The following is an 18,664-nucleotide window of genomic DNA, read 5'->3' as shown; positions in this document are numbered from 1 at the left end:
ACACACATATATATTATATACTTAATAAGTACAAAGAATACTAAAATGGTGGTGGTGGGACCAGAATAATCAGTCTTGTGCTTTGAGAGATAGGTAGGTAAGGCCCTGACAGCCCCCAACACATCCTCCACAGCCCCCGCTTTGCTCTGTCCTCTTCTGAGAAATAAAGACATTGGCTTCTGAAGAGTTTTTACATCACACTGAGCCCACCAAATTGTTCCTTCTTTGTCACACTAAGTGACAAAGTTAACCATAAAAATGTAGTATGACTGCTTTTTAATCTTATTTTTATAAAAGAATGACATGCTTGATGTAAAATTCAAATCCATATAAGTACATACATTTAAAAAATGAAATTCTCTACTCACCCCTTTCCTCATTCCTACAGGATTCTGGTTGTTTATTAGAAAATCATCTTTTCATCTAGATAATTAGATTCACTAGAACAAATTATACTTACCATTATCTTATGATTTTAAAAGAATCTCCATATTTCAAGATATAATCCTCCTTGATGTTTTTTTATATTTTCTCTTTCTTTTCTTGATCAAATTTATCAGAAGCTTGTGTATATTTCATTAGCCTTTCATGGAATCAATATTTTATTTTGTTGACCCATCTAGCATTTGTTAAGTATGTCCCATTTTTATTAATTTATGCCATTTTATTAATTCTTTTTTTCTAGATTTGCTATCTTACTTTTTATGCCTCTTTAGGTGAATGATTATTTTTTAACAATTTCTCATATTATCTAATAGATTTATTAAGGGAAATACACTTTCCTTTAATTACATCTTTGTCCACATTCCATAGGGTTTCATCTAAGGAGTTCTCATAGGTATTAATTTTCAAGGACTCTGTAATCTGTCCTTTAATTTCCTTTCTAACAATGGTATTTTAAAATTCTTAATTGGATAAAATTTTGGCTATTCTTAATGGTACATTTATAGTTTCATTGCATTGTGGTCAGGAACTATGTCCTGTATAGCTTTATTTTTTAATTAATTAATTTTTAATTGAAGGATAATTGCTTTACAATATTGTGTTGGTTTCTGCCGTACATCAACATGAATCACCCATGGGTAAAATATGCAAGTTTTTCTATTTGGCCTAATAGTTTTTGAAGCACTCCATAGATATTTGAAAATAATTTTTATTATCTATTTTCTGTCTATAAAACTACATACACAAACAAATGTATATAAAGGCCAAGTTTATTAGCTATTTTTTGTCTACTTGATCTTCAGTTTCTGGAGCAACTTTATATTTCTCCCTATAACACAAGGTTGTTGATGTGACCCTGTATTTCCAATAATTTTTGCTTATACACTTCAATCTTGAAGTCTTTTTAAAAAACTTAATATAAAAACATGTTCCTTTCAGTCCAATCTGAATCTTTGACTCTAGACAGTGTTACTTCAACCTGTTTGACTCTAATGATAGTTTATATGAAATCAAAAATTAGATCTACCTTTCACCAAATACAAACACAAATTCCAGGTTCATTAAAGATCTAAATGTAAACATAAACACTAAAAATATTCAGAAGACAATATAGAAGACTATAATTGTGACTTTAGTAGAGCAATGAATTTAAATATCAGTTATAGAAAAAAAGATTGATGCATTGGACTACATTATAAAGTAAAATTTGAGTATGACAAATGACATGAAAAACCAAGTAAAAGATAGCTACAGACTGGAGGGAAGATATTTGCAATTTATATAACCAATAAAGAATTAGTTAGCCAATTAGAATTATATAACCAATGAGAATTATGAATTTAGTCTCTCTAAAATATGTATTTTTTGGCACTGGATTTTTTATTTGGGGAGAAAATAAAAGTAAATGTGTGCATTCAATCTGCTTTATTGTATTCAATTGTCAATTTTAGACTTTGAATAGTACAGGCATGACAAGTTAGACACAAGAATTTCTAAAAGGTTATATGCACAACAATAAGGAGCTCATGATGAGCACCATACAAGGAGATAACTGAAAATTAGTACTGCTATATGCTGACTGTGTCAATTACATAAAATATCCCAAGGACAAGTCAATAGGATGAATTTAAGCCTGTGAGCACCATTCCACTAGTAAACATGGGCAAAGTTTATGACTGAATGCTTTTTAAGTGTATTTTTAAGTATAAAACTGAGCCATTTGGCTACATTTTAGGTGGAAAATAGATTGTGTTCATAAGCCAGAGCATTTCAATTCTGTCACCCTCCAAGTGTTTTTGAAAAGACAGGGGAAGAAAATCATCTCTGGGGCTAGAATAATAGACTTGAGATTACCAAAATTTGTTAGAGCTCAAACATACTCACATGCAAATTACTCAGTATGTAACTTAAGTAAACATAATTTCTTGCTCAATGAATTTTAAGCTATTAATTACATGAATTTGAGTGCATTTTTCAAGTAATGTAATTTGAGACCTACTTTTCGAGGTGTTGAGCAAGAGCTGAAGTTCCGTCTGTTCGTTGGGATTCAGTTTGTCTACGTCCACGTTTACACGTGTGGAACCAGGAGTCAGAGAATTGCTAGTTCCTACGAGAAGGAAAAAAAGCAGAATTTTATAAAAGTCTACATTTTCATGAATAGAGCATATATTGGTAGTAGAATATTCTCTGCTATTACAAGAACTTAAAACAAACAGCTGACCTTTCAGTACAGTGAAGAGAACACCTGTAGACCCCTCGTTGCCTCCTGAATAGACATTAACTGACTGTATTGCTATATTAGGTTCTACCACTGGCTGGTCGCTCAACGACAAGGAATAAGTCTCCATTTGCTCAATAAGCCTGCATAGAAAAAAACATTAACAACACACTATTATTGAAATTTGTTATAAAATCAGTTGTGTGTGTCCCACATTCCAGTGGAAAGGCATGCCCACAGAACTCAAGCAATCACAATATTGGCACAATCCTGTAACAATATCGATTTTTTTTTTAATCAGAGTCTTACTTTGTTACATGTACTTTCTTCTTCTTTTTTTAACTGATTCATGTTGATGTATGGCAGAAACCAACACAATATTGTAAAGCAACTATCCTTCAATTAAAAATAAATTAAAAAATAAAGTTATACAGGACATGGTTCCTGACCACGATGCAATGAAACTACAAATGTACCATTAAGAATAGCCAAAATTTTTCTGGTAAACTTTCCCCACTGTAGGGTACCTTGGACATAGATGCCAGAAAGCTGGAATTCAAGAAGGACAGATTTCCCAATAGAAACAGTCTTTGTTACGTTGGTCTTCTCATAAAAGGACTGCACTGCCATGCCCTCCCATTGACCAGTCACGTGATTGTTGTTTCTCCAGTGTTGAGACTCAATATTCACTTATTTAACTCTCTCCTCTCACCCAAAGCCCACAGTTTTCAAACCATTTAAGTGCTGACTCCTGAGGTGACAGTTCATAGGGAATTATGGAAGCACAGAACACTGAGCTCATTGCCTCAGCTATTAACTAAGCATTGCAGCTTCTCACAATATTTGTTTCTACTCTGGATAAGTTTGAAGATAGATTAGATGGACAATGGGAGGGAGTGGGGGGAATCTTAATTTGGTGTTCTCCAAAGATAAATTGGCTTAGACAGTAAAGAATCTGCCTGCAATGTGGGAGACCTGGGTTCGATCTCTGTGTCTGCAAGATTCCCTGAAGTAGGAAATGGCAACCCACTCCAGTTTTCTTGCCTGGAGAATCCCATGGACAGAGGAGCCTGGTGGGCTACAGTCCATGGGGTCACAAAGAGCCAGACATGACTGACTTTGACTTTCAAAGATAAGTCATAAGATTGTTTCTTTTTCCTGTTTCCCATAAAAATATTTGCACTCTTTCTGTTCTTGACAAAGCAAAATGTCTATGTCTAAGACAACTGGTTCAATCTAATTTTCCCGGTAATGAAAGAATTTCATTAGAATGTAATTATTCTTCATTCTAAAACTTTATTCCTTCCATTAATATATCTTTTCCCTTCCCCAAGTGACATTAAAAAAAGAAAATTTTAAATAATTAAATTTCATAAAGAGAATGTGGTAACCATTCATAAGGAAACAGTCAAGTAAAGTCATTATTTCAAAAGTTTTCCTTTCCTAATACTATTTTCCATAATTTTCAGCGATTCACACTATGTATTTCCCACTTAATGAATAACAATGAAACCTGAGAGCTGCTTTCAACAGGAGGAACACCTAACAAAGCTCCAATCTGCTAGGAACATGATTCATCCAACCAACAGTATCTGCTGAGCATCCAACAAAAAGCTCAGTACCCGTGAAACACTGAGGATACTAAGGGAAGCTCCTTCAGGCATTGAAAACTAACAGGAAAAATGTGCTAGATGCATGAGAGTGTTTGCCGTTTTTAAGAGTTGCTCTCACCATGGCCGTGTGTAAGGGGTTTATTCCTCCCATATTATTCTTTCCTCCTCTTGTCATTATGATTGGATGATAGGTGGGTGCCGGTCAGGAGACTGGCCGTCAACCTGGTACAAATAACTAGAAAAAGCAACCAGATCCCCTTTCACTCAGGAATCTTCCATTAGTGCAGCAATGATATCAGAAAAGCCTGGCTTTAACAGGGCCCCGAGAGGTCATTATGGCTGGCCCTCCTTATCTCAGGTTTCGCATCCGTGGTTGGTTGAATCTGCCAATGTGGAGCCTCCCGCTGATACAAAGAGCCAACTACACCAATTTATATAAGGGACTTGGGCACCTGGGAATTCTGGTATCTGTCAGGAGGAGATGAGGTAAGAGAGAGTGTGGTCCTGGAACCAACCTCCCATGTCTACTGGGGAAAGACAGCATATCATTGTAAGGACAAATACAAATTTAAAATGAGAGGCTTAATTATTCCTGTTGAAAATAAGGGAAGGTATTTCCCTCCCCTGGGAATGAAAGAAGGGAAAATCAGAATGAAATGCACCAGGAAGGTTGGTGTCTATCAGGAGAATTTGCACCTGGTCTCAGGTCAGTGGAAGAGTTGCCTCGAGGAACAATATCCTTCCAAGGGAGAGAGGAGAGAGAGTACCTTTGCTGGCAGGTCACCAGGATTTTTCTCTGGAGGAGAGCTAACAGGTTGGTGACCTGATCTTAGGGCTGGAAGCTGAAGATCAAAGTCTTATCTACATGAATAAAGACCTGAGTCCATAGCAGTTTATGCAAAAGATCACCTGGGAGAGGGTAAACTGATAGCCCATCATTAGAAAAATAAGTCGACTAGAAATTCAGAATGGGAGGAAGGAGGGTCTGAGTGTGGTTATATAAATTCATATTTCAACACGTCCTATATTTAAATGTTTCACTTTTTCCTTTACACACCTTCTTTGATGCCATTTGGAATTTACACATAAATCACACAGCCTTTTTTTTATCCTTCCATGCCTGCTGCTAAGTCGCTTCAGTCATGTCCGACTCTGTGCAACCCCAGAGATGACAGCCCACCAGGCTCCCCCGTCCCTGGGATTTTCCAGGCAAGAACACTGGAGTGGGTTGCCATTTCCTTCTCCAATGCATGAAAGTGAAAAGTCAAAGTGAAGTCGCTCAGTCGTGTCTGACTCTTAGCGACCCCATGGACTGAAGCCTACCAGGCTCTTCCGTCCATGGGATTTTCCAGGCAAGAGTACTGGAGTGGGGTGCCATTGCCTTCTCCCCTTCCATGCCAGAAGGCAACAAAAATCATAACTGTTTATGTTGTGACTGAGACAGTGTTGAGACAGTGTTTTCGTCTGTCTCATCACCTGTGACTTTCTCAGCCGAATCCCACAATGGCTCTTTCTTCAGCCTTCTCACCAAAAACATCCACTTTTCCCCTTTGCCTCCAGCAAGACTGCAAACACAGAACCTCCAGCTCTGAAGGGAGTTCACTGGATCTCATGGCTGCAACCTTCTCCAACTCCAAGAAAAAATGGGAGCATCAACACTGCCAGTGAGAATGATCCAGACTCCTAGAGAAATCTGAAGTCATGAAATATACCAGTTCAATTGTTTACACCTCTACCACCATCTCTCAGAAGTATAATCTTGTGAATGTCCTGTTTCCTGTTTTTGTGCCTTTTCCACTTTGGAGACTCAATACTAAATAGGTACTGGTCATAATTATTAAAGAACTGAGAACTACTTCTAGGAAATAATAGGTGATGCAAACAAAGATTTCGTACAAGAATGTTGATTGCTCAAAATATCAAAAGACCTGAAGCTATCTAAATGTTCAGCAGCAGAGAACTGCTTAAATAACAGTTCATTCATATTATGCGGTAATCTAAAACATGATGTAGATGCATAGGTATTTATGTTAATTAGATGTTTATAAGGTATTATAAAGTGACAAAAACAAGTTCTATATTTAAAAAACATGTAGTAGAGACCTCCCTGGTGGTCCAGTGGTCATGATTTCACTTTCCAATGCAGTAATGTGGGTTCAATTCCTGGCCGGGAAGCTAAGATCCCACATGCCATGTGACCAAAAACCAAAACATAAAACAGAAATAATACTGTAAAAAATTCAACAAAAGACTTTAAAAAATAACCCACATCAAAAAAATCTTAAAATAAAAAAAAGAGTATGTAATAGGATATACACACACAGAGGAAAAAATCTTGAAGAATATATACCAACAGATTAAGGTGAGACGATATTTAAAATTTCACTTCTCTACATAGTTTCTTTTTCTATTATGAGCATGCATATTTAATTAAATTTTTAAAGAGTTAAGAAAACTGTATAGAAGATAAAATCACATCGAATCCTAGTGAGAGGCCTCTATGAATAAAGTACACAAGTTTTAGTATAAATGCACAACCAGAAGTAATCTGTGACACAGGAATCCAAAAGAGAGAAAGCAGGCAGAGTTGGATCCTCTTTTTTTTTTCAGTGTAGCCTTGAGAAAGCTAAAGAAAATTTAATCAAACTACACTAGGATCTTGGGGAGAACTACACTAGGATCTAGGGTGGGGTTGGGGGCGCAGGGGAGCTAGAAATGTGTCTTGCAAAGCTATGCTGTTATTTGCAGTTCTGTGCACTGAGAAAGGAGCTAAAAGAATTATGCACACAGTGGTTCCTGGGCCATGCCAAGCTAAGGCTGGGAAAACAAATCCTAATCTGAATCATCCCAGTTACTCTATATCCCAGGCCATGCCCACCCCTGCAATGAGGAGTTAGAAAGCTATGGCTTTAGTCTGCACTCCAGAGAATTAGCCATTTTGTGTATCCACGAGAGAAATAAAGACACCCCTGTTAATGCTGTAACCTGGGAAAGTAAGCAGCAATGCATTAGGTTTTCCTTCCAAACTGGAATTGTACTTACGTTGAAAAGGTATCATCACTATCAGCAGCAGTAGCAGCTCTTTGAAAAACATCTTCACTAGCATCTAGAAGTTGACTCACTGTTGTCACAGCAACTTTTTTCGCCTGCCAGGAAGAAGGCATTGATTATCACAGAAGACACATTGCACACCACCATCATCATTATAGTTACCACGAATTATTACCGTATCAAGTGGCACCATTGGTATGGTAATCTAGAGATGTTTTTCAAAACTGAAGTTTTGAAAGTATTCTCTCTACCTAAGAAGGCAGAGAAAATAAAGGTAAGGCACAGTGAAAATATAAACTGAGTTAATTAGGAGGCTTAGGTCTCTGAATCTCACCTCATAGCAAGGTGTTTTACAGAACCTCCACCCTTACCCCCAACAGCACAAAAGCAGGTGCTTGGATACAGAAGCAGAAACAAAATAAGAAGAATACAGGGCTCTTTAAAACATTACAGTCCATAATACTTAATATAAGACCTTAATTATACTTACTCTAACTGTTAGTAACTATTAGGCTTAGTAAAATTATTTCCAGTTTTCTTAAAATTAAAAACTCAGAAGTATGTCAGACACAATGTCTCCACACCTGGTTACATTTTAACTGCCTTCTTTATGGATATTGACACCATTCTGTCCTTATGGGCTAAGCCTGTCGTAAATTCTATGTTTGGTGGTCATTATATTTCTTTCAATTCCATATTTATTAACTTGCGATTCGAATCCCACTTTCTTTCCAAAGGACCTCAGATAACAAAAAACATTTTTTAAAATAAACTATTTAAAGAGAATAGAATAAAACAGATGTTTTCAGGCCATGCTGATATCTAACTAGCAGAAACTGGGTCCTTCCATATTGGTGGTTTATAAACCCTGCTAGGCACAGTTTATAAACTGTGCCAATTGGTGAATGCTGCCTGCAGTTCTCATTTTCAGGTACCAGAGTTTAACAGGTTATGATATCAGAAGTGTAAACTAGGCTCAATTTTTTGGAAAACCAAGACTAAAATTCAAATATGCTCAACAGAAAGGGATCCCAGTTTAAAACAGCATGATCTAAAGTGAGTTTCTTAGAACTCTAGTTATTTGGAATTGAATAGAGGTGAGAGGTCAAATACAATTGATAAACATGTTAATAAAGTAAAATAGACTTGTTCATTCCAGGACTTCCCAGAAGATTTAACATGATAATCATTTGTGACTATCCCAAAAGAGAATATTTGGACAAGCAGCTCTTTTTTTATCGATATTCCTTTGAACATCTCTCAGAGAGAGTGCTCTGCAAAATGGTTTTGAGCAGCTAAAACCCTGCCCAAGTCCATACTTTGTAGTAAGGAGTAGAGTTTGAAAGGTCTTTCTTTGTTCCCCTCCCTTTTTTAAAAACCATATGAGTTTTACCTCAGATGAAGCATTTCTGGATGTGTTAAAAATCTGTCCGACCACTCTAGTAGCAGACATGATGTTCTCAGGAGTTAAGTTACTGGCATTCGATGTTAAAATCTGGGCTTCATTAGAAATATTTTGAGACTGTGTTGAGATATTGACAATCTGTTAAAAAAAAAAAAAAAAAAAAAAGCCCTAACTTTATAAACTATATCTGAACACTTTGCAAGCAACACAGTTGAATAAGCTGGAACTGAATTGACCCTCAACCTCATGAACATCACATCCACTCCATTTTTCATTTTTGCTTTTTCCCTTGCATAAAGGACACAGTACATGTAGGCCAGTGGTTTTCCCAGCCCTTACTATTAATACTTGCCAGGATTAATTAACTATGCCAGGTCAGGGCTCCTCAAGGTATAACCCATGGACCAGTGGTGGTTCACTGATTGCTACAGGGTCCAAAGGGAGATAAAAGCAGAAACTGAAAGTGGTCAGAAACATAACAATTCTGTGCTGTTGAATCTAATAATTTGTAAAATGGATTTTTATCCTATAAGCATTTTTTGTTTTACTTTCCTAGTAATTCATTAGTATTTTACAAAATTATAGCCTGCAATGGGCTGGAAATTTTTTAAGCTGGCTTTGCAGCACGTAGAGTTAGGGAAGTTAGGAAACCTCTCCAGGTACCAGTGAACCTTCAGGCTCTAGGTTGTGAGGCTAAACATATTAACCCATATTATCTTTAGTGGAGCCAAGTGTTAATACGTATGTGTCTATGTGGCTTAGTTTTCACTAGATGGCAGCATCATTGCAAAAATCAAACCAAGGTCCCAGACTATTTATTCTTGTGGAAGAGTCAGAAACAATGTCGAATCAGTAGAAACAAGGTTCTCATTCAAAGGCCAGGTCTCTGCTATGTGTAAGGCATTTAACTAGATGTTTTATAGGGGTTATCACATTTAATATGCAAAACAATATTGCGAGTTGAGCACCCTCATTCCTATTTAAAGGCTTGGAGGGGTTATGGAGCTCACCCGAAGTTCATGCAGCTTACCAATGACAGAAATGACGATCAAAAACTGGCTTATCAGACTCCAGAACATGAAGCCTTTTCCCCAATCTATGTGAAAGTGCAAATGTTAGTCACTCAGTCATGTCTGACTCTGTGTGACCCCATGGACTGCAGCCCACCAGGCTCCTCTGTCCATGGGATTCTCCAGGCAAGAATACTGGAGTGGGTTGCCATGCCCTCCTCCACAGGATCTTCCCAACCCAGGAATCGAACCCGCATCTTTTGCATTGCAGACAGATTCCTTACTGTCTGAGCCACACAATCTATGTGGTTGGCAGCCATCTCCACACTCTACCCTCATCTTCACCCACTCCCTTGCCCAACTGAGATTAGGGAGCCAGTGTGGTACAGTGTGGACTTTAAAGACTGGCTCCATCACTTTTTGGCTGTGGTTCACTGAGCAAAATAGGACACTCTCAGAGACCGTTTCCTCATCTATAGAATGAACACATCAATGCTGATCTATATAGTCACTTTTCGGAGAAAGCAATGGCACCCCACTCCAGTACTCTTGCCTGGAAAATCCCATGGATGGAGGAGCCTGGTAGGCTGCAGTCCATGGGGTCACTGAGGGTCAGACACGACTGAGCGACTTCACTTTCACTTTTCACTTTCATGCACTGGAGAATGAAATGGCAACCCACTCCAGTGTTCTTGCCTGGAGAATCCCAGGGACGGGGGAGCCTGTGGGCTGCCGTCTATGGGGTCGCACAGAGTCGGACATGACTGAAGTGACTCAGCAGCAGCATAGTCACTTTTAAAATTAAAATAACACACATAAAATGTTCAGCACAGTATTTAGCATGCAGTTAGTACTCAATAACATGTAAGTGTGATTAGCTAGAATAATCTATAATATGAGAATGAAAATATAACTCACAGAGGTTGTGTGTGTGTTAGTTGCTCAGTCATGTCCGACTCTTTGTGACCCCATGGACTGCAGCCCACCAGGCTTCTCTGTCCATGGAATTCTCCAGGCAAGAATACTGGAGTGGATTGCCATTCCCTTCTCCAGAGGAACTTCCCAACCCAGGGATCGAACCCTGGTCTCCTGCATGGCAAGCAGGTTCTTTATCGTTTGAGCTACAGGTTATGTAAGGACTAAATGAGATAACACATGTAACATGCCTAGTGCCAAGAGGAACACATACATATAAATTTCTTCTTCCTCCCCTTGCTCAATCCCAGGTACTAACAATTCCTTGCATTTGCATTTGAGTATATCCTTAGTCAAAATAATCTAATTTGCATTAAAGAATAATTATATTTCCCACTTCACCTGCTCATGAATACAGCCCCTGAGACCAGCATCAGGTTCTGAACTTCCTGTTTCAAAGGGGTTTTGATCATAGTTTGTTTCTCTTTATTCTGATCCAAGAGACCATAAAATACCTTCCTTTTGGTATCAAATGTTAGGTATCTATTTTCAGTCAAAACTTCAGTGGTCAAACATATGAGGCCATTTAAAAAATAGTTAAGGATTTAGGGAATGTCTTGTACACACTGCTATATTTAAAATGGATAATCAACAAGAACCTATTGTATAGCACATGGAACTCTGCTCAATGTTATGTGCCAGCCTGGATGGTAACAGGGTTTGGGGGAGAATGGATACATGTATATGTATTGCTGAGTCCCTTCACAGTTGACCTGAAACTACCACAACATTGTTAATTGGCTATACCCCAATATAAAATGCTTTTGGTGCTAAAAAATAAAATTTTATTAAAAAATGTACAATACCAAAAGTAAAGTGAGAAAAGACATATTTTCGTTTTCTTTATAATATATATCAAATGTAAAATGCAGCTATTTAAAATACTGAAATAGTTCTAAAAAATAAAATATGATATAAATTATCATTTGCTGACCTTTGCCAAACAAACATGTCCAACTGTCCGTTTTCACAAATGGATATCAACTTTAAAATATAAGGATGGTTTTAGTTAATAGTCTTTGCTATTTCTAGTCTGAGAGTTTTGAAAGCATTAATTTCGCATCAAGTATCTGAAGAACAGAGAGTATGTACAGTCTGAACTTTTCCCCATTGCCCATCTCATGGAACATATAGCCTACCTGATTTTCCAAGTTTTCCAGAGTTTGATTACAATTTCCTATCGTCACATTTTGTAATTCTATCTCTCCATTTTCATTAAGACTGCACTGCCGAACTGCCAACGGATTGCCCGCTTTAATAAAAAGAAGAAGCAGGGAAGGATAAATTATGATTATGGGATTAACAAGTACATACTTCCATATGTAAAATAGATTTTAAAAAACCCAGGTTTATTGTTTAGCACTGGAAACTATATTCAATGTCTTGTAATAACCTACAATGGAAAAGAAACAAACAAAAAAAGAATACACATACACATATTCTTAGTTGCTCAGTCATGTCCAACTCTTAGCGACCCCATGGACTGCAGCACGCAAGGCTCCTCTGTCCATGGGGATTCTCCAAGCAAGAATACTAGAGTGGGTTGCTATGCCCTCCTCCAGGGATCTTCCCAACCCAGGGATTGAACCCAGTTCTCCCTCATTGCAGACGGATTCTTTACCATCTGAGCCACCACAGAAGCCCCCCTGCCCACATATATATATATATATATATATATATATGAATCACTTTTCTATATATATGAAACTAACACAATATTGTTAATCAACTATACTTCAATTTTAAAGAAAAGAAGAAATAAAGAATACTTGGAAAAATCGAAGCAACCACCTACTCCAGTACATAACCCCTTCACAATATGATTTTACTGCTCCTCCCATCAAGAAGTGAAGTCTGTTCCTCCATTTCCTGAATCTTGCTTTGATCAACAAAATGTGGTAGAAATAACATTGTTTGATTTCCAAAACCTAGATCATCAGGAAGACTTGAACTTTAGGTCTTCGCCTTCCTGGAACACTGTTCTGAGACCATCATGTAAGGAAGCAGGTCTAATCTACTGGAGGTGAAAGGCCATGTGAAAGAGACCTGAAGACCTCCAGCCAACAGGCAGCACCAAAGCCTCATGTGAATAAGATCATCTTAAACCTTCCAGCACAATCCAGCTGCCACAGTCAACCCACAGGACTATGAGGAGCTTATATCTTTATTGTTGTCAGGCAGTAAGTTTGGGATATTTTGATACACAGCAAGGGAAAAGTGAATCAGCCAGTCACTGCATGAATATTTCAGGCAGATACCACTTGTCTAGATTTTTAAATCTGGAATTCAAAAGATCAGTCAACTATTTTCTTCCTTTGAAGTCTGCAAGGAAGGTTTGCCTTCCAAAAACAAGGGACATAAGGGCATTGAATTGGATATGACAGAGCATACTAGTCTGAAAGACCAGAAACAATGTGAAAAATTCCTCCTAGAGATTGAACTATATGGGCTTCCCTGATAGCTCAGTTGGTAATGAATCCAACTGCAATGCAGGAGACCCTGGTTCGATTCCTGGGTTGGGAAGATCCGCTGGAGAGGGGATAGGCTACCCATTCCAGTATTGTTGGGCTTCCCCTGTGGCTCAGCTGGTAGAGAATCCACCTGCAATGTGAGAGACCTGGGTTTGATCCCTAGGTAGAAAGATCCCCTGGAGAAGGGAAAGGATACTCAGTACAGTATTCTGGCCTGGAGAATTCCATGGACTATATAGATACTGAATTCTATAGTGCTCTTTCCTTCTTCACCCAAATCTGGTTAACACGTGAAAGGCAAAGAGTTCCACAGTTTTTGCAGCGTCTACAGAGTATGTTACTGGCTCTCAATAAATCATCAGGTTTATTTCCTAGGATTATCACCTGAGCCTCGGCATCTCAACGTCCTCCTCTGGCTAGTACTTAAGAGGCTGTAAATAGATAAAATCACTGCCAGTTGTCATTAGTGGGACAGCTGATCAGTAGGTGAACTCTTCTCAGGACAGCTTTGGGTAGCTGCTTAAGGGGCAACCACTAGAAACACAAAAACTAGAGGTTGCTCCTATAACACTTAAAGCAGAAGGTTAAATTCACTCTTATATGATCACTCCACTTCTACTCTATGGCATAATGAAAATTTTAAACATTTATGTAGGATATTATTTTTTATGTGGCCATAGTTCAAATGCATCTTTTCCTCTATATTACTTACAAGTATGAATCTATCCACTCAGAATCATTAAAAGTATTTTATAAAGCCAAATTAATTAGAAGTAATTATTAATATAATACTAAAAGCAAATTTACCAATTGTTGACATCTATATCGTTTTTTAAAATTTATTTATTTTTAATTGAAGGATAATTGCTTTACAATATTTTGTCAGTTTCTGCCATACATCAACATTAATCAGCCATAGGTATACATATGTCCCCTCCCTCTTGATCCTCCCTTCCTAGAAATCTATATATTTAAATTATTTTATGGGCTCAATCTGAAATTCAAAGATAAGTGTAACAAACATTTTCATACTAATTACTAAGGAAAGAAAAATACATAACCAAGTGAAAGGTGGTGATTCTCTTGTTCAAAAAATGTAATATATTTCAAGCAATTGTGATATCCCTTGATGGGTATATAACTGATATTTTTACTCTTCCCAGTTCAATAGCACAGTTATTTTTTGTAGCCACATCTCTTTTGTAAATTATAATGAAATATTTAAGACATAAAAAACATAAAAATTAAGACATTATGTATCTATTGACATATCACTGGAAGTAAGGACCAATATAATTGAAGCTCCTCTTTTACCTCTGAGCTCTTATCAAGAAGCTAGAAATAACTATGTAAAGAACAGAATAATGAATACTTGAATAAGTGTAATATATGTGGGCAGAGGCAATTTAGATTTGGCAAATGGAAAGCTGGTCTCAATAATCTCTTAGAATAAAGCAAAGAAAGGCATTGGAAGGAGCAATACATGTAATTTATTTAGTGCTTCAAAGAGTACTTGACACATATAGAAATAAATATCTAAATAAAATGTGAACATTTTCTCAGTTTCATTATTGGCAGAAGTTCAATCAAACACTTGCATAAAAAAGCTAGAGTTAGTTACTGAGATATCCGGTTCTGCAGGAAGTGAATGATGACCCACAGGAAGGTATGAGAGGCAAGGGGACTGGTCAGATAAAAATCAATACTAACTAAGAGCTGTTAAAACATTTAGGGAAATCACATGGCACAGTGGGCTCTAAGCTGTCAGGAAAGGAGTCCATGAATTTAAAGGGCTACTCTTAGAAGATATTACCCAATCTGGCATTAAAATCACATATGTCATCAAAATCCTGGATATCATCAGAATGCATATCAGAAATAAAAAATATCATTTGCTCCTTTATTCTTGGAAAGCTTTTATGCAAAAAACATTGTTACACTTCAGGAAAGGTATGCTGAAGCTAGAGAATATTCCAAGATGAAAAACTAAAATATTCAAATAGGTGAAGGACTACTAACTGGACAGACTCAACTGCATTTCTACCTAGAAAGATGAAGTCTCAAAGTAGATATGGTATAAATCCACAGTCTAGCTAATCTTTAAAATTGAGATAAATTATGTAACTGAGAGAACAGATCTCAACTTGGTCAAACTCCAGGAGATGGAGGGGGCCTCAAGAATAAATCAATTGAAGAAGAATTAAAAGGAATTTACTACTGATCTATATTTTAGTTTTTAGGAAAATTGGAATTATGTGTTAACACCCAAAACTCTGAACACTGGCATCATGAAAGGGAGCCAATGCCTTCAACAAAATCTTCCCTGATGCCTCTTTCAGGGATCTAAAATTAGTTGGAGAGATGATAGGTATGATCCCGTGGCGCAATTCATATGCCTAGACAGAGGAGATGCTTGGGAAAGCACATACCGTTTAGAGTGCTCTCATCACATACTTGCAAGGAAGATCCATATCTTCCCACGGGAATTCTGTTAAAAGTAAACCTCCCATACGTACTGTTTTCACAGAAATTAACTGTAATGGAAAGAAAAAATATTTTTCAATCATAAATTCATCATCATCAAGAATTTTTCATTATTAATTTTCATCATTTTTCTTTCTGAATTTCAAACCAGACTAAAGCCAAAGTTCAAATCCTATAGAGTGTAATTTGAAGGGTAACAGAAGGCTTTTAGGCCTCACTGACCACCCAGCAACCTCATATTTTCTTATCTACTTAAGTTACTACCATTACAGTAACTAGTACATTATATAACAGGTTCAGTTAAAATGTGCACAATATATAACTCAGTATAGGTAGGATGTGATCACTAACACATCAGAAAGGATAGTGTATTACATTAGTTGGAACCTTGAAAATCAAAGATATAGAGCCTACAGTGGCAAAGGGATCGAGGGTGGAGGTTAAAGCAAACAGCCAAAGGCATGGGTTTCTGTGGGGTACCCGGGCTGTTCAGAATGTTGTAAATTATAGGAGTGAGTTCTAAGGCTCTGAATCCTTAGCAGGCAGCATGAAGTGTATAGAGTGCTGGGAAGCACACTGCAGATCAAGAAGTGCTTTTAACTTTGATTCTGAGATACCATTGAGTGAAGTCAAGCCACTGATTTAATAATATCTCTCCAAGAGAAAGATAGAAAAAACAAAAACTTCACCTAAGTAGATATTTGGACAAGTAGATGCATCTTGACTTCAGAAAAGTTAAATATGTTAGAATTATGATATTTGAAATGATGTAACATGGCATATTCGGAGAAGGCAAAGGCACCCTACTCCAGTACTCTTGCCTGGAAAATCCCATGGATGGAGGAGCCTGGTGGGCTGCAGTCCATGGGGTCGCTAAGAGTCGGACACGACTAAGCGACTTCCCTTTCACTTCTCACTTTCATGCACTGGAGAAGAAAATGGCAACCCACTCCAGTGTTCTTGCCTGGAGAATCCCAGGGACAGTGGGGCCTGGTAGGCTGCCGTCTATGGGGTCGCACAGAGTAGGACACGACTGAAGCGACTTAGCAGCAGCAGCAGCAGCAGCAACATGGCATATTACCATTTGAAAGGACCTGGGAAAACCATATTACCCATTGCCCTATAGTAGACACTGCAGTCAGAAAGAAGAGCAACCATTAGTTTTACAGAGAAACTTGACAGTTGGAAAATAAAGGCAGTGTACTGAACATACAGGTAAATAGCACAAGAAAACTCAGTTTTTACTCTTCAGCTAATAAACACATCTTAAATTCGTGATCATTATGCCCATTGTTACTATGGCAATTGACAGGAACTTCGAGAAGCTTTGCTGCTGTCCTTAGAAACGTAAGATTCACCTAAATCTCACACCCTAGTATTATCCCAAGTAACTTACTGATTGTACATCTCAGTCCTTTCCACTCTTCTGGACAAATGCATCTGCCATTTTGCCGGGTTCCACCATTCTTGCAGAACTCTATAGGGGTGCTTGACGTAGAGGTAACTGTTCCTAAAGAAACAATAAATAACAGAATAGTGTATGAACTGGCTGATTAGTTTCCTTTTTGGGGTCTGTGGCCTTTGATTTCTATATGTAAAATCACTATGTTTGAAGACCACTGCTGAAAAATATTCTTTGTAATATGATCAAAAAAAAAAAAACAGAATTTACACAGGATATACAATGCTTACTAGATGCTATGGATACCAAAAAAAAAACCCCATATTTCAAAGATATAACACCCTGTCCAAGGAGATTTGAATCTACTGAAGGAAACAGGAGGTTATGTCAATAGATTAGATAGATATAGTCAAAACATGTCAATGCAGATTTACAAGTGCTATAAGAACTCAGAAGAGAGATGAAAACAGAGGCAGACCATCCAGGAAAGACTGGTAACTATTCCAGAGAAGAGCGGATGTTAGCATCAGGTTTTAAGACTAAATCTAGAAAAGTCAGATAAAACGTAGGCAGGATACAAAGAACAAAAAATTCAAAAACATGGAAAGTTCTAATGTGTCCAAGTACAGAGAAAAGCCTAACACATCAGGAGCATTGGTTCTTCGTGGATCAGCAGCAGAACATAAGTGGCACTGTGAGCAGCTTTATAGACCAAGCCAAAAAGAGTTTATCCTGCAGGAGCCTGGGGCAAGGGGCTGGGGCGGGGGAGGTCTTAAAACAAGGGAGTAACATCATAAGGAAAGTTTTTTAGGAAGACACCTCAAGCAGTATGGGAAATGACTGAGGCTGGGAGGCAAAGGAGACCAGCTAAACGAGAACCTGATCTAAAACAGTGGCTCTAAGGAAGTTAGGGATCAATCAACTCAGGAGCACTCCTGAGACAGGATTTGGATCTAGTGACTGGTTATTTTGAGCTGAGGACACTGGGACTCTAAACCAAAAGACAGGGTGGATGGTGAACAAATTAACCAAGCTTAAGAATACAGGAGGCAGAGTTCTGGTCCAATAATGATGGAGTCGATGGTACCATATTAATCACCCTACAGGTGATAGTTTAAAACTCTGGACAAAAATTTTAAAATAAGTAACTGAGGACATTGGACAGCAATAAAAAACAGAGAGAAACTGAAGTCTATGGCAAGTTTATAGAGTTCCCCTGCTAAGGGCACTACCCAGTCTGTATAGCAGGAGTGGCTGAAACACCAGCAGAAAGCTACAATCTTAATGGGTGAAAGTATGAAGATCTGGGGTTACCACACATCTGGAAATTGAAGGGAGACAGCCCAGAAAGGAAGGAGCTATATAAAAGGGAGACACGAAGTCTGGCTGTAAATTCCCCTCAAATCTGAAGAAAACATATATTTTTAAAAATAAACAGAGTTTCTAGGACATGTGGGAAAATATCAAGAAGTCTAACCTATAAGCAAATACAGTCCCAGAAAGGGAGATGAGAAGGAATAGAGCAGATAAATATCTGAAGGAATAATGGTCGAAACTTCTTAAACTTGATCCAAGAAATTCAGTAAAGCCA

General features: G+C 37.7%; 1 protein-coding gene across 1 annotated transcript in view; it reads right to left on the bottom strand.

Moving 5' to 3' along the window:
* Nucleotides 1-18,664, bottom strand: part of ADGRG7 (adhesion G protein-coupled receptor G7) — a 62,497-nt gene that overhangs the window by 25,182 nt on the left and 18,651 nt on the right. The window contains exons 2-8 of the mRNA XM_019967512.2: nt 17,068-17,181; nt 15,617-15,721; nt 11,856-11,968; nt 8,720-8,869; nt 7,318-7,421; nt 2,666-2,805; nt 2,444-2,551 (exon numbers count right to left, since the gene is read on the bottom strand). Coding sequence (XP_019823071.1) covers nt 2,444-2,551; nt 2,666-2,805; nt 7,318-7,421; nt 8,720-8,869; nt 11,856-11,968; nt 15,617-15,721; nt 17,068-17,181 — 834 coding nt within the window. The remainder of the gene's footprint in view (nt 1-2,443; nt 2,552-2,665; nt 2,806-7,317; nt 7,422-8,719; nt 8,870-11,855; nt 11,969-15,616; nt 15,722-17,067; nt 17,182-18,664) is intronic.

This window comes from Bos indicus, chromosome 1 (genome assembly GCF_029378745.1).
Source record: "Bos indicus isolate NIAB-ARS_2022 breed Sahiwal x Tharparkar chromosome 1, NIAB-ARS_B.indTharparkar_mat_pri_1.0, whole genome shotgun sequence".
In the NCBI taxonomy this organism is placed as follows: Eukaryota; Metazoa; Chordata; class Mammalia; order Artiodactyla; family Bovidae; genus Bos; species Bos indicus.
Note: the sequence above shows the minus strand (reverse complement) of the source record. Positions and strands in the feature narration are given on the sequence as shown.